This window comes from Onychomys torridus, chromosome 12 (assembly GCF_903995425.1).
Source record: "Onychomys torridus chromosome 12, mOncTor1.1, whole genome shotgun sequence".
Taxonomy (NCBI): Eukaryota; Metazoa; Chordata; class Mammalia; order Rodentia; family Cricetidae; genus Onychomys; species Onychomys torridus.
The window spans coordinates 13,606,986-13,624,068 of record NC_050454.1 but is presented as its reverse complement, the minus strand read 5'-3'; the positions used below and the strand labels follow the sequence as shown (position 1 = coordinate 13,624,068).

The window sequence follows — 17,083 nt, the reverse complement described above, 5'->3', positions numbered from 1 at the left end:
ATTTGCAAAGAAAAAGCTTTCCTAAGAAGCATGGCAGAACCAGGGGGTCAACGGATTAGGGCAAAATACCCAGTTGTCCAGCAGTTCAATTTCCATCCTATGGGTCCTGCCTGGAAGCCAAATCCTGGTGAGGGCTCCAGGCCCCACAGGCAGCAAATCCCACGGCTGGCCTCCCTAGCCATTCTTTGAGTCTCTATATGACACTGAGTGTTCTTCCCCGTACCTTAACATCACCCTTTACTACAACAGTCCAGGGACACAGTGCTTATTTAAGAGAAACAAAGACGCTAATAAAATTGGTATTCTAGGGTCTGCTACTGAAAAGTACATAAAATTTTATTTCTGGGGGTTGGGGATTTAGCTCAGCGGTAGAGCGCTTGCCTAGCAAGCGCAAGGCCCTGGGTTCGATCCTCAGCTAAAAAAAAAAAAAAAATTTCTGGCCAGTCTATAGCTTCCAAGGAAATCACTTAAGAAAATTCCTTAAGGAAACCACACAAACAGAAATTCCCACGGGAAGAAGGAGGAGGGTATTCGCTTTCATAAATGTTCACCATTGTTACGCTCCAGTGACCTAGATCACAAGAGCTGAGCATAAGCAAACATTCATTCTTGCTAAATGTCTGACCTTCAGTCATGAGCTGTTTGCTGAAACTATCTAAACAGATCTCTAAGAAGAACTAGAGATACGTACTTCTACCCAAGGCTTTCACCTTCGGATTCTTTCTATATAAACCAATGTGACCTGGGATTAACTTTCTGGCTCTATTCCCCAGAAACCTAATAAAGATAGGCCGTTACCTGGCAACAATGCAGAAGGTGAAAAGGCCTGCTGATGTATCTGGGCTTGGGACTACTATAAATGAACATGGATACCCATTAGGAAGCCACAGTTTGGGATGTCATTGTGTAAAGTGACTAGTGGTGTGTCCCTTATGGAGTCTGAAAGGTTACAGCTCCTGTTTAGGTCACAGTACTCTTAAGCCAACTCATATCTTATATCCATCGGAGGGAGAGTTTTGTGTTTCTGTACTGCAGCTGGAGGAGACTGCTGACAGCCTGCTGGTGTAACACAATAAAAATGCCTTATCCTGCTCTGTTGGCATGCTGTATGTGCTAATGTCCTGCAACTCCCTAGCTGGCCTGGGGAGGGCTTGAGAGCGTGACTGTTTAGCTGAACTACGAATGTCCACTACCCCACCACTCTGGAGGGCGCGCATGGCAGTCGCTTATCACATCTTGTTTTGAGACAGGCTCTCACTATATAGCCCTGGCTGGCCTGCAACTCATTACATGGAACAGGGTGGCCTCAACCTCACAGGGATCCACCTGCCTCTGCCTCCTAAGTGCTGGAACTAAAGGTGTGTGCCCCCATGCCCAGCTTGAAACTTTGTTTAAAATATGAACATTTAGGAGTAGGGATGTATCTCAGAAATAAAACAACTGCCAAGCATGCACGAGACTGTGGGTTCAATTCCCACTACTACAAAAGCAAAAACAACAGTTTTTAGTCTGGCGAGCTGTACACATCTGTAATCCATCCCAGCATTCAGACGCCAAGAGGCAGAGGCAAGGGGGCTGCGTAAGTTCAAGGCCAGCCTTGGACTACATAATAAGACATTGTCTTAAAAAAAAGAAAAAGTAATTGTTTAAAACAAACATTCATTAACACAGGCTTATTTCATTTTTATAATACAATATTATGCATCCCTTAAAAAATTAGGAGATCCAAGTGTGTAATCTATGCTACAAATGTATGTTTCACCTTCTTACTTCATAGCCTGTTTGAATAGTCTCTATTCTAAAGTAATTTTAGAATTACTTTAGACAGATTTACTTTAGTAAATTCATTCTACTTCCAGATTCTCTCTCTATACCAAATGTGTTTATACATAAACACATTACATAGAATTGAATTAAGTGCACGAATTCTGTTAGCAAAAATAAACATGGAGCAGAACTGAACAGACCTCTAGCAACCGCTTCTCCCAGTGGTTGAGCTCAGTGCCCATGCCGCCTTGATTTTCAAGCTCCATCCCCTCTAGAACTGGACAGTTAAAATGCTTCCGTGCTTCTTCCTGAGAGCCAGAGACACAAACACCCACAAGAGCATGGTAAGATGGCAGCACTCCTTCTCACGTGACGATAAAGAGGTACGAAAGAATCGGTTTATGAAACAGAACCTCTTTAAAATATGATTTTAATGTAGTTAAATGTTTCGACACTGTCACATTCTTCTTGGCTAGAAAACTATTGTTTCTCTTAATATTTTTCTCCCTCTTTGAAGGTTTATTTTAAAAACTATGTATTTATGTGTGCGTATCTGTGTACATGTACACGGGCAAGAGGGTGTCAGTGCTCTTGAAGCCGGAGTTACAGGCATTTGTGGGATTCCCAGCTTGCTACATGGGTGGTAGACTCTGATACTCCTGGCTGCACAGTACACACCCTTAACCACTAAGCTATCTCTTCACTCTCCGACTTTAAGGAAGGACATATATATTTTTATTTATTTATTTATTTGTTTGTTTGTTGGTTGGTTGGTTGGTTTTTTCGAGACAGGGTTTCTCTGTAGCTTTGGAGCCTGTCCTGGAACTCACTCTGTAGACCAGGCTGGCCTCGAACTCACAGAGATCCACCTGCCTCTGATTACAGGCATGCGCCACCACCGCCCGGCGTAATTTATTTATTTTTATTTTATGTACCTTGGTATTTATACCACATGCATATCTGTATGAGGGAACCAGATCCCTCAATAGGAGTTACAAACAGCTGTTAGGTACCATGTGGGTGCTGGGAACTGAACCTAGGTCTTCTGTAAGAGCAGCCAGTGTTCTTAACCACTAAGTCATCTCTCCAGCCCCAAGTATATATATATATAAGCCTGGTGATGGCATATGCTTGTTATTAGAGGCAAGAGATCAGGAGTTCAGGTCATCATTACCTACAGAGAGTATAGCCTGGGCTACATGTGACCCTGTCTCAAAACACATACACAAAAAAGTTACATTAAAAAAAAAAAAGTTAGCCCAGGCGGTGGTGGCACACACCTTTAATCCTAGCACTTAGAAGGCAGAGGCAGGAAGACCTCTGTGAGTTTGAGGTCAGCCTGGTCTACAGAGTTCCAGGACAGCCAGAGCTACACAGAGAAACCCTGTCTTGAAAAACAAAACAAAACAAAAGACCATTATGATTACCACTTGTAATTCTGATGTTAATAATTTTAACATTTATTATCTATTATAAATTGGTAATTAAAATTATACATTGTTATAGGGTAATGTCATGATTTATGAATATCCTGGAATAGTTAAATCAAGCTAGTTAACCTATCTATCATCTCAAATACTTAGATTTATAATATTTGAGAGCAGGGATATGATCAAAATACATTACATACATGTACAAAAATATCATAATGAAGCCCATTATTATGTATAATTAACATAGACTAATAAAAACTTAAAAAAAGAATATTTGAAATTTACTCTTAACAGTTTAAAAATATTTATTTTATGTATATTTATGTGTCCCTGATTACAGGTCTGTGCATGTAGCACCCACAGAGGCCAGAAAAAGACATCAGATCCCCTGAAACTGGAATTACAGACAGTTGTGAGCTGCCATGTGGGTGGTGGGAATCGAACCCAGGTCCTCTGGAAGAACAGCCAGTGAACCATTTCTCCAATTTCCCCCTAGCAATTTTTAAATGTACAATGTTAATTTATTCACTATAGGTCTAATAAAAATTGATTCTTCCTTCCTCTTCTTTGAAATTCTATACCACTCCCTCCATGCCCACCCCGCCCTCTGTAACCCCCACCCTATGCCATTTCTGTGTGTCCTATTACTTTATTGTAGACAGGGCCTTATTATGTAGCCCAGCCTGGCCTCTAAATTGTTATGTAGCTGTGGATGGCCTTGATTTCCTCCCTTCACCTCTGAGTACTGGGCACACAGATGCCCACACGCCCACTTTATGTAGTACTGGGGACTGAACCCAGGGCTTCACGTACACTGGGCAAGCACTCTAGCAGCTGAGCCGCATGCCAGCCTGCACTGTTTCAGCTCTCACGTGAGAACACTGAGTGCTTCTCATTCTGTGCTTAGCTTCTTCCATTCAGCAGAATGCTCTTGAATCTCTTGCCTGACGTCATAAACGACAGTTTCCCTCCTAAGCTGGAGTTGTTTTGCTATGATACATACACAGCATCTCTGTCATCATTTGTGTGTTGATGGACAGTCAGGCAGATCCCACCACTTGGCTGGGGGGGCCCTTGTGCTGCAAATATGCAAGCAGAGACATTGACAAACTGATTTCAAACCTCATGACTTCACAGCCAAAAGTAGGGTTGCTGGATCCTGTGGCAATTCTATTTTAGTTTACTGAGGAAAAAGTTTTCCTCAATGGAGGTATTTATTCATATTCCCAACAACAGTGCATGTTTTCTGTTTCCTGACCAACACAGCTCATGTTCTGTCTTTCTGGTAAAAGCCACAGGAATAAGATAAATAAATAAACCTTACTGGAGTTTTAATTATTTCCCAATGGCTAGTAATGCAGAACATGTTTGTATTTTTTGGCCATTTGCAGGTTGGTTTTTTGTTTGTTTGTTTGTTTGTTTTTAAATGCCATGTCAGCATGCCTTTAATCTCAGTACTTGAGAGGCAGAGGCAGGCAGCTTTCTGTGAGTTTGAGAGATGGCTCAGTGGTTAAGAGCACTGACTGCTCTTCCAAAGGACCCATGTTCAATCCCCTCATCCACATGGCAGCTCACAACTGTCTGTAATTCCAGATCCAGGGCACCTGACACCCACAGCAAAATATCAATGCACATAAAATTAATAAAAATATTAAAAACAAAAAAACAAAAAAACAAAACAAGTCTTTTCGGGTCCCTTGACCATTATTTGATGTTGCTGGTTTATTCTTTTGGGAGACATAGTCACACTATGTAACCTAGGCTGGCCTAGATTCCCCTTCACCTGAGAATCCCAAGTACTAGGATTACAGGCATACACCACAACACCTGTCATCTTGTGCATTTTACAATTAAGGTTTTTGTTTTCTTGCAGTTATATTCTTATGTATTTTTATAGTAACTTCGTAGCAGACATAGGATTTGCAAATACTTTGTCCCAACCCAAAGGCGCTCTTCACCCCACCAACTGCATCCCAATAGTGTACAGCTCGTTCTTTTCCATTTTAATGTTTTCTAAAACAACTTAATGGTTCTTTTGATGATGGCTGTCTGACATTACTTAGAAACATCACAGCAATGGTCGTTTTCTTGATTTTTAGTCTTCAATAATTATAACAAGGGATTTCTTATATGGCATTGCCATCAAACCACGGACTGCATTTGTATCCATCACTTCAGGATTCACCCTCCAAATGGCCATATCTCCTCTGTCATCATGGCAGGTGACCCTTGGTCACCTCCGCCTCATATTCTTTGATAAGAACACACAAAACCATACACAGTGAAAATGACAAATTCTTTCCCACACCAGATGCTGGCAGCAAAGAATAGCTCTTCCTCAGCGTGAGTTCTCTAGGCCATCTTGAAATGCCAGCTCACTGAATGCGCCTTTCGGCTTGAGGGGACGGGCTTTTAGAGCCCTCTCAACAGAACAAGCCTAGTAGCTAGCCTCTTCCATGCCTTCTTTCTTCCCTATGTTTAGGTATGTGTCTAAGGAAGGGCAAATGGAGATGTGAGTGAGGTGAACCCAGAGTCTCCATGTTCCTCCTTATTTTTATCTGAGTGTTTGGTCTGCACGTTTGTGTACCACATGCATGCCTGCTGTCCACAGAAACCAGAAGAGGCTCTGGAGCTCTGGGACTGGAGGTATGGATAGCTGTGAGCAGCTATGTGGCTGCTGAGACTCAAACCCAGGTCCTCTCTAGGAATAGCATGTACTCTTAACCACTAGCCATTGCCCCAGCCCAACCATGGCTGCTGATGCTTTTTTTTTTCTGTTCAAATAACTGCGTGTGGTACGTGTACATGATCGGGTGTGTGCCTGTGCACGTGGGAGCCAGAAGTCAGTACCTGGTACATCCCTTAAACATTCTCCACCTTATTTTTAAACTACATCTATCTATCTGTCAGTGAGTGAGTAAGTGAGTGAGTGTGTGTGTGTGTGTGCATGTGTGCTAATCCATTGTGCTCAGCTGGCTGGTCAGCCAATCACCTGATTTCTAAAGATCTGCCTATCTCTACTCCTCCACCAATTTCTGGGGGCACAGACAAGCACTAGCTGTCCTTGGCTTTTTTTTTTTTTTAACCTGGGGGTGCTGGGGATCCGAACTCAGGTCCTCATGTTTGTGTGGCAGGAACTTTTACAGACAGAGCCATCTCCCTGCCGCACATATAGCGTTGAATAATGAATGCTGCTTCTCCCTAGGCACAAGCACCCCTCATCTCCTGCCTTAAAGCAGCGGGCTGGTGGGGACGCACCGCCACATTCCCGTCTCCTCCCTCTGTCTTGTTGCTTTATTAAATTGTCTTCCCACATTTTCTACTACGGACTGAATCTTAAGTGCACATTCTTAAACAGGAGTGATCAGGAAAGCAAAGACCATAATGACAAATGAGACCCAAAGAAGTTCAATATACTCACAACAACACGAGGTGTTACCAGGAGATATACAGTGTGGCGAACTATCCGATTATTTCGCACATTCCACAATCTCTCCACTTTTCGGACTACTTTATCACTCCACTGATACAATCCAAGACTGTAATTACAGAATAAAAAACAGTCAGTTTACTACAGCTATAAATGTAAAAATACTTATGAATAACAACATGAAATTGAAATACTTGAGAGTTTATTATGTATTATATCCATGTAATGCACTTAGAAGTATTTTATTTTCTCTCTTGAGACAGGATCTCACTATGTGGCCTTAGCTGGCCTGGCACTCACTGTGTAGACCAGGCTAGCACTGAAGTCACAGAGATCCACCCATCTTTGCCTCCCAAGTCACCTGCAGGCTTGTACCGCCACACCCAGGTTCATAAGGATTTTTTTAACCCTTCTCTTGTGGGTAAAAAGGCAGAGGCTTAGGGAGATGAAATAACTGTTCAAGTTTACATAGAAATACTGAGCTGGGACAACAATGAATTAACTACATTGTGTTCTCCTTTGATTCTCTAGAGATCCAGCCCAGGACGTAGAAGATGCTCGGCAAGTACTCGGCCATGACTAGACCCCAGCCCTCAGCGGCTTCTTCTGACAAGTTTACTGCATTTAAAGAAAAAGCAAAAAGGAGGAGGAGCAGGAGGAGGAGGGAGAGGAGCAGGAGGAGCAGGGGGAGGAGTGAGAGCAGGAGAGGGAGGAGGAGCAGGGGGAGAGGAGGAGGGGGAGAGGAGGAGGAGAGGGGGAGAGGCAGGAGGAGAGGGGGAGGGGCAGGAGGAGCAGGGGGAGGAGTGAGAGGAGCAGGGGGAAGAGAGAGAGCAGGAGGGGGATAGGAGGAGGAGGAGAGGGGGAGGGGCAGGAGGAGGGGCAGGAGGAGAGGGGGAGGGGCAGGAGGAGCAGGGGGAGGAGTGAGAGGAGCAGGGGGAGGAGAGAGAGGAGCAGGGGGAGGAGAGAGAGGAGGAGGGGGATAGGAGAAGGAGGAGAGGGGGAGGGTCAGGAGGAGAGGGGGAGGGGCAGGAGGAGCAGGGGGAGGAGAGGAGCAGGGGGAGGAGAGAGAGGAGGAGGGGGATAGGAGGAGGAGGAGAGGGGGAGGGTCAGGAGGAGAGGGGGGGGGCAGGAGGAGCAGGGGGAGGAGTGAGAGGAGCAGGGGGAGGAGAGAGAGGAGCAGGGGGAGGAGAGAGAGGAGCAGGGGGAGGAGAGAGAGGAGCAGGGGGAGGAGAGAGAGGAGGAGGGGGATAGGAGGAGGAGGAGAGGGGGAGGGTCAGGAGGAAGAGGGGGAGGAGTGAGAGGAGGAGGGGAGGAGGAGCAGGAAGAGGAGCGGGAGGAAGAGGAGGAGAGGGAGGAGAGAGAGGAGGAGGAGGGGCAGGAGAAACAGCAGGAGGAGGAAGAGGAGCAGGAGGAGGGGCAGGAGGAGGGGGGGAGGAGGAGGGGGAGGAAGAGGAGGAAAGTAAAGAAACCAAAGCAGAGACAGACCCAAGAATCTAAGGAAACAACAAAAAATGTTGCCATATTAGTGAAAAAAAAATGACTTAATCATTGTGCACTGAAACTGCTTATCCACCAAGAAAAAAAATTATTTCATGTCATCTACAAAATTAAATTCTAGAAAGTTCTCAGGAAAATGGCAGAGTAAATGTCTCTGGAAACTCTGGCATAAAATCAACAAGAACTTGGCCAAGCCAACTTTCCCAGAGCCCTAGAAACAAGCAGAGAGCTGCATCAATTTGAGAAGCCTTTATTCATGAAAGATGGATGAGCTTCATGAAGAGCTGCCAGCTCTGGGTTCCCATCCCCGTCTACCATTTCAAGGCCACTGTGAACACCAATAACCATGACGGTGGTACTAAAGCGGATCTTTAAAGATGCATGATTCACTTCTCGAGCCCAAGAAATGCTGTTTAGCTCCAAGGACACAAGCAGATGGAAAGTAATTTAAAGGACGCACTATGGAACCAACTCTCTGAAGAGGCCTGGAGTGCCTACAGTCACAGCAGAGGAAAGAGATGTGAAATAAAGTTACTGTTGGAGACAAGACTATTCAACAACGATAGAAGGGCTTATAGAAGAACCAAAAATACAGCCATCAAAACGAAAATGCCAGGCTACAGATGCAGCTGGATGCAGTGCGGCTGGTACTCAGCTTGAGCTGGGTTTGGTCCCAAGTGTCAAGTAGACTGGCTGTGGTGGCCCATACCTGTAATATGGAATTCAAGCTTATCTTTAGCTACATATAAGCTGGAAGCTAGCCAGGCAGATTAGGCCCTATCTCAGGGGAGAAAATCCAGTTCCTTTTATATTTATTGCAAAACATACCTGTTTATCTACTTCCAATTTCAAGATTTTTTTTCCCCTTGGAAGAGACACTATATTTGGACTATGATTTAAAAGTGGCAGTTCATTGTGGTGAGAAAGTCATGGTAACAGGAGTGAGGCAGCTGGTCACCTTATATCTGCACTGTGGGGAGCAAGACCAACCCAAGACTGTCTGAGAGGTCCCGATGAAAGGACAAAGGGAATATTAGTTCTGTGTCCTTGCTCAGGAGTGGACTTGGCAAGGCCAGTCTAGGGCTAAAGCCAGTGCCTCCCAAGAGTCAAGGATGCCGTTTCTGGGGACCCACCTCTTCCCACAGGCAGCGGTTATCAGTCCTGGGGCAGCTGTAGCTGAGGTACCTGTGTTCTTTGTCAACACTGTCTTAGCTCTCTGCTGACCCTGGCCATTTCCTCCCACAAATAGTCTAAATGATGCTATTTTTCTTAATAAACTTGCTCTGCATAAGTCATCGGCTTATCGAGACCCCCTGGTCCCAGCTAATGTTTCCTTCTTTATTTCTCATCCCTGGTCCTCCCACTCCATACCATGCTGTTCAGAACCGTTACCCCTATGGGGGGGGGGGGGGGGGGGTGCTGCATGAATTCACTTTATTTTTATTTATCTTTGGAAGACAATGTTTAAACACAGTGAACAAAGCCAACAAGAAAATAAACAGTTTTTAGTTCGTTAATCAACCAACATTCTGTTCTCCACCCTTCAAGGGTAACAGTTTATCCCAAACCTCATTCCCTTTCGTTTGGCTTTGATTTTGCCTGTTTGTCTGTTTGCCTGCTTTTTTAATCAGGGTCTCATATAGCAGAGGCTGGCCTTGAGCTCCTTATCCAATGGCCCCAGCCACCCAGATTCTGGGATCACAGGTATAAACCACCAAGCCCAGCACAGGAATGGTTTCTCCAAACAGGCTAGAGCTGAACCCAATTCTTCATGCCTAACTGAATTTATTGCTCTTGTATCTCCATTTATCCTGGAAGATTTTATAAGGCACCAGCTTCTCTTGAGTCCTTACATACATCACTCTGCCACTCCACAGATTATGCAAATCTCATCATTTACATTTTCCATCAGGACCAGCATTCTTTTCAAAGATCAGACCTCTTCCACACTGCCAAACAAAAAGCACAGTCTAGGAAAAACATCCATTTATACATTAACATTTTGTTTCTTTAGTTCTTTGAGATGAGGTCTCATGTAACCCAGAATTGATTATGTAGCAGAGGATAGCCTTGAACTTATGATTCTCCTGCCTCCACCTCCCAAGTGCTGAGATTACAGGTGTGGGCCACTACCACTGCCTAGAATTTCGTACTAGAAACAAAAATATTAGAAATAAACCGGGGTGATGGTGCATGCCTTTAATATCAGCACTCGGGAGGCAGAGGCAGGCAGATCTGAGTTTGAGGCCAGCCTGGTCTACAGAGTGAGTTCCAGGACAGCCAGGGATACATAGAGAAATCTTGTCTCAACAAAAAAAAAACAAAACAAAACAAAACAACAACAAAAAAAACAATTAGAAATAAACAAACAAATACATACTAAATAAATAGTATAAACTATTTTACTGAAGAACTTTGTAATTAAAGCAAAATATACATCAAGCAAATAATGTAAGGGTTAACTGCATTTTTTATGTTTTTTATTTATGTACTTATAAGTGTCTATATGAGTGTATGCCACTTACGTGCAGGTACCCAGAGAGACCAGAGGAGGGGTTAGATCCTCTGGACCTCAAGTTACAAGCCGTTATGGGCCTCCAGATATGGGTGCTTGTAATAAAACTCAGGTCCTCTGGAAAAGCAGCAAGTGTTCTTAACTGCTGAGCCATCTCTCCAGTCCCAAGTGTTAATTTTTTATATTCCAAGTGTATTATTATTATTAGTGTGCCTATACGTATGTATGTATGTTTGTTTAATGTGTTACAGAAGTGTTTGCTAGGCTTGTACCACAAGACTTTCCTGCTGAGTCATCCTGCCCGCCCCAGATGACCCCACGTCAGCACCGGGGAAGATGTCCTGTGACACTGCTCAATCGGGGGCTCCTGGACAGCCGTTGGCAGACTGCTCCCTAAAGTAAAGCATTATTTTCTCCTCTTGCCAGTATCAGATTTCCATAGCAACGGACTCCTTGAGCTCCTCTGCTTCATACTCTACCTGAGTCGGCCATCCACGTTTCTGCACACAGCAAAGGTGTAATGTGGTTTTTGCTGGTGCTGGAACTGAACCTGTGACCTCATGTGCACATGTTCTACTACTGACCTCACCCCAGCCAATAGTGCACTCTCTCTTTAGTATTATGTAGTTTTCAGTTTCATGGACATATTATAATCTACTTATTTAACCTGATTTTGAGGTGGTTTATATTATTTGGCTGTTAATAATAAAACTGTCATGAATATTTTTCATGAGTTATTATGGAAATGTGCCTTTATCTTAGGCATTTATTTTTATATACATATATGTTGATGGTTGTTGTTTTGTAACTGGTATTTTCTACTGATAAGCTGTTTTCAGCATTTCTTAGCATTGCTTATTTTAGGCCCTGAGCCTCTTAAAACATTGCTAATTTAGTAGCTTAATAAATAAAACTCCAAACGCAGCCACTCCATGCTTCCCCACAGCCCAACTATACTATAAAGTAAAACATGTTCTAGGACAGTGGGAAGAGCCCTGAGTGGCAGGGTGTCCTGGTCCTCTGAATAAGCCCTCTCTCTCTCTCTCTCTCTCTCTCTCTCTCTCTTTAAGATTTATTTATTTATTACGTATACAGAAGAGGGCACCAGATCTCATTACAGATGGCTGTGAGCCACCATGTGGTTGCTGGGAACTGAACTCAGGACCTCTGGAAGAGCAGTCTGTGTTCCCAACCTCTGAACCATCTCTCCAGCCCAATGAATAAGCCATCTCTTAAAGCCCACCTTGTCTCAGTATCTACAGTTCCTTCAGGTTGGCTGCGAGTCACTGTCATTCACAGCATGGACAGTGCTGTGCCTCCCAGGTTCTAGTCCTAACATCCTCTAGAAACAAGAACGAAAATGGCAAGTACCTATAGTTGAAAGGCGGGAGGCCATCTGCAGACCGTGATGTCAGGGGAGTCCCATCTTGGTCATGGTAGAATGCAAAAAGCCCAGCGGAGAAACCCTGGAAGAAGAATTGAAAGCGTCCTACAGTAGAATGTGGAGTCTGAGCACAGACAGCAGCATCCGCCATCAAGGAGGTGTTGACATCGGCCACAAGAGTGCCACGCAGCTCGGCAGACTTCAACTCAACAGCAAATAAGGGAGCTGTATTTACAGCTTAGAACACTGAACTACTTCTGTAAACACTTTAAAGATTATTTTTCTTTTCACTCATGTGCATCTGTCTGTGTGGGTGCTCTCAGGGGCCAGAAGAGGGCGCTAGATGCCGTGGAGCTGGAGGTAGGGGTGACTGCAATCTGCCCCACGTGGGTGTTAGGAACTGAAGTCACTCTTCTGATGAAAATGCTTTCAATTCAAGATTTTCTACAGTACATTACATATTTCAAACTTGTTTTCAGGCTATACATATAAATGCTATGTTACCATGATACCTCCAGACACATACTACAGAGCACAAGGAATTATACTTTTTAATTCATCTGTGTGGTTTTACAGATATTTTAGTATTTTTCATTGTTGGAGACCCTATCATGTATCATTTCTAAATGTCGAACAAAAGCTGAAAATATAAAACTGGTACAGTGAATTGCAGGACCAACCCCCTACCACATCAGTGGCCTTTATTTATAAATATCAGACTCAAAGAAAGGAAAACATAAGAAAAAGTTATTGTCCACTTTACTAAGCACAACCTAAGGCACCATGGACAATAATAATAAGGACATCTTTGGGCTATCTTCTGCACCCCAATCTATTAAGTGCCAAAATTGCAGCTACTATACTGAAAACTATCAACAATATTGAATGGTGCAGGGAGCTGGGGATCAAGCATATTCCTAATAGCATCTATAAAAGAGCAACAGCTAAGCCTCAGATTGGCACTATATACACGTACATCTATCTCCACTTATCTGCGCACGCATGTGCGTGTGTGCGTGCCTGCGCGTGTGAGTGTGTGTGTGTGTGTGTGCGCGCGCGCGTGAGCGAGCTTGTGTGCCAGTCAGCTAGGCATGTAGCCAGTTGGCAGAATGGCTGTCTTGTGTGTGTGAAGCCCTGGACTTAATTCCCAGCACTGCATACACTGGACATGGTAGCACATGCTTGTAATCATAGCCTCAAACTTAGAGCAATTCTCCTGCTTTAGCATCTCAAAGGCTCGAATTACAGGGCTGAGCCACCAGTTCTGGCCCTAAGATGCTTCTCTTCTTCAGAAGTCAAACATCTCTTCAAAAGTCCTACTAACCCAGTGGAAATGTTTAATTATAATTATACCAGATAGCAAAACTCAATCTATCATCCTGACCATTAAACATTCCTATTGACAGAAACATAATTAACCAGGTTTTACCAAACATGAACCTAAGGATTCACATATCATTTAAAACATGTATTAAGACAACAGAATAAACAACAAACCAAGTGTCTGAAGCAAAGGACAGAAGCTGATGGCATTTACCAGGGCATGAATGATCTCATGTTTCACTGTGGACAGCATCCCAATGAACTCTTGCGGTTGGGTGGAGATCATATTTGGACACAAGTTAGCATATCCTGCTATCGGCCTGTTAAAATAAACATGACATTTCTCACTATTTTCCAGAGTAGTATTTATAATATTTGATAACCTATACTTCTCTACGAAAGACAACCTGGGAACATTATTGGTTTACCATCAGGTACAATTTTATAGCTAAGTCTAACTATTTTTCTACTGTCAAGACCCATACAGACCCTTTGCTTTCCAATGGCATGGAAAAGCAGCACCTGTTCTTGGAGGGGTGTGGGGGCTTCACAGGGCTCAGCACCCTGAGTAATTACCACCATGTATCCCGCTGTCTTTCAAAGCTGTGGCAAACAGACAATGTGAAGGAATCCAAACCATTCCCTCTACCTGGCTTCCACAGTTTACTGTGGAAATACCATAAATCTAGCTGCCTGCTTATAATAAATTTTTCCTACTGAAATAGCTGGAATTGCAGGCCTTGTTTAAAGGAGCTTCTGGCAGGAAAGTGTCCACAGGGCTTTTCCCTAACATGAACTTCCAACCCCTCCACCTCTCTTTTTCTTCCTTGTTTTCTGGCTGAACTCAGGGCCTCACACATGCTAAGCAAGCACCCTGCCACTAAGCTACATCCCCACCATTTATTTTCTTCCATTTTGATACAGGATCTTGCTAAACTGCCTATGCTAACCTAGGCATGGTAGTATATGCCTGTAATTCTAGCACTTGGGAAGCAGAAGCAGGAGGATCACTCTGAGTTCAAGACCAGCCTGGAATCTACATAGTGAGTTCCATGGCAGCCAGGCATACATAGCAAGATGCTTTCAAAAACAAACAACCAACAACAACAGACTAGCCTTAAACTCTGAATTTGCCTGAACCAGCCTTCTAAGCAGCCAAGATTGCAAGCATGCACCTCTCTCCACCCCAGAAGGCCCCCTACCTCTTTATTCAGTTAAAGCCTATCACTGCTCAGGCTGCAGCTAAAATTTTACTTCTTCCCAAATCAAGTGAAATGATATTCCTTGTAATTCTTTCCCTTTCTTCTATGCTACAGGATCCTGAATGAAGTATGCATGACATTTTCAAACAGCATGCTTCCTGTAGGTCTCTTTAGCCATTATTGTCTCCTTATACAATCTGTAAACCACAGAGGCGAGCATACAGGCCTGTTTTGTTCACCTTCTTTGCTGGCCTTATAATCAGACAGTCATGGGCACACAGTCACACAATACGGAGTTCTCTAGACTCAGAAGAACTGGTTGGATGTGGCTCACAAACCATTGTAATCTCAGCACTTGGGAGTGAGGAGCAGGAGGATAAGGAACAAAAGGTCTTCCTCGTTCCAGCCATATATAGTGAATGAGTTCCAGGCCAGGCTGGACTACAGGAGACCTATCTCATTGGGTGGGGGCAGAACTACAGATGGGATGCTGCCCTTTGTTCCACATCAACATTCTCAAAAGAAATCACACCTTCCCCTGGTGAGATCAGTTCCACATTCACTGGTACAAAGACCATTTATTCTGTTACCTATTCATCCATACCAAGTGTGAACCAGACATTAAAGTGCCACAACAAATAAAGAGCAGTGTAACAAACAAAATGAAAGACCCCTCTCAGTTACGGGACTCATCTGTCTGACTCCTGCACCTGGTCCTCTCAGCAGAAGACAAGCAGATCCAGTAGGTGCTTTGAGCATTATGTGACACAACATGAGATAACCAACATAGATTCAGTCAACCTGGGATTTCTATATCCTTCCCCTCACTCATCCAGGCAAGTCACCTTGATCTTATAAAGTTTAACACAGCTTTTATAAACGTTTTTAAAAGCTCACAGTATAAAAAAAAAATATGCTCTAATGATGTAGAAATCTATAATGAGGGCTGGAGAGATGGCTCAGCACTGGAGAGCATGAACTGCTCTTCAAGGGGACCTGGTTCAATTCCCAGCACCCACACGGCAGCTCATAACTTGTCTGTAACTCTGCAGCCACACAGCAAATCAGTGGTGCCGAGACATATGCAAACAAAACACCCATATACATAAAATAAAAACAAACCTTTTAAAAACTGTTTTTATATAAAGAAAATAGTGAAAATGTCCTTGTTACCCCACCTCCCGTCTCTTCTTATGTCCAACATCAGAGGCAACTACTATTGTCAAGAATACCATGCATGCTCTTTTCTTTTTCTTCTTCTTTTTTTGTTTTTGGTTTTGTTTTTTTTTCAAGACAGGGTTTCTCTGTGTAGGTTTAGAGCCTGTCTTGGAACTCACTTTGTAGACCAGGCTGGCCTTGAACTCACAGAGATCCACCTGCCTCTGCCACCCAAGCGCTGGGATTAAAGGCGTGCGCCACCACTGCCGGCCTGTGTATGCTATTTTCAAGCCATCTTAGTTTGTCCAAAACTTAACAGTTTTCTCTGTCTCCTCTAATGTGGGACATTCAGTGCTCTAGCCAGGACTGTCCTAAACAAACTGGGATGGCTGGAAAGTCTGTCCTTCTGAGTTTTTTTCTTAGAACATCCAAATACACATAGGTACTGTTTTTGCAATGTTCTTTCAACACTTCATATAAAAGGTGTGATTTTGTGTGTATGCAATCAATACAGTTTAGTTCAAATTGAGGAAAAGAACTATGATTTTGTAGCACTAACAAGTCAAAGTATATTTCTAAAAAATAGTCCACTGCCAGGAGGTGGTGGCACACACCTTTGATACCAGCACTTGGGAGGTAGAGGAAGGTGGATCTCTGGGTGTTGAAGGCCAGCCTGGTCTACAGAGTGAGTTCCAGGAGTCAAAGTTCCAGGAATTACAGGCATGCACCACCACCCTCCAGCTAATTTTATCTTCATTATTTTCAGACTTCTTTGTTTTTTATTTTATGTGTGACTGTTCTGCCTGCATGTATGTATGTGCACATGTGTGCCTGGTGACTGCAGAGGTCTAAAGTTATCTGATCTCGTAGAACTGGAGTTAAGGATGGTTGTGAACCACCATGTGGGTGCTAGGGACTGAACCTGTGTCCTCTGCAAGAGCAAGAGCTCTTGATCACTGAGGCATGGCTTCAGACCCTATATTTTCTAATTAGATGTAGATGTGTCTAGGTATGTATGGGTTTGCGCACATGAGTGTAGTACTCCTGGAGGACAGAAGAGGGCATCAGGTCCCTTTGGAACCAGAGGGTCATACACAGGCAGCTGTGAGTTGGCCTGGTGCTGGTGCTGGAGGTGGAACTGGAGCCCTTTAGGACAGCAGCTTATGCTCTCAGCCACCCAGTCATATCTCCAACCCCCTTAACTTATGTTTGCCGGGTTCTCTGTAACAGCAGTGAGAAGAAACAGTCACACCATAGTGACTCACTGCTTTTCACAACACATGCTCACTTCCTCAGACCCTTCAGGAACCTGTAATCCCAGCACTCCAGAAGCTTAGGCAAGAGGATCACTAAAAGTTCAAGGCCAACCAGAGG

The 17,083-nt window shown here is 43.9% G+C and overlaps 1 protein-coding gene across 2 annotated transcripts in view; it reads right to left on the bottom strand.

Annotated features, from left to right (window-relative positions):
* Positions 1 to 17,083, bottom strand: part of Lmln (leishmanolysin like peptidase) — a 54,246-nt gene that overhangs the window by 24,602 nt on the left and 12,561 nt on the right. For both annotated transcript variants that reach the window (XM_036204156.1, XM_036204157.1), the window contains 4 exons: positions 13,564 to 13,669; positions 12,014 to 12,108; positions 6,622 to 6,739; positions 1,968 to 2,075 (listed from right to left, as the gene is read on the bottom strand). In XM_036204156.1, coding sequence (XP_036060049.1) covers positions 1,968 to 2,075; positions 6,622 to 6,739; positions 12,014 to 12,108; positions 13,564 to 13,669 — 427 coding nt within the window. The remainder of the gene's footprint in view (positions 1 to 1,967; positions 2,076 to 6,621; positions 6,740 to 12,013; positions 12,109 to 13,563; positions 13,670 to 17,083) is intronic.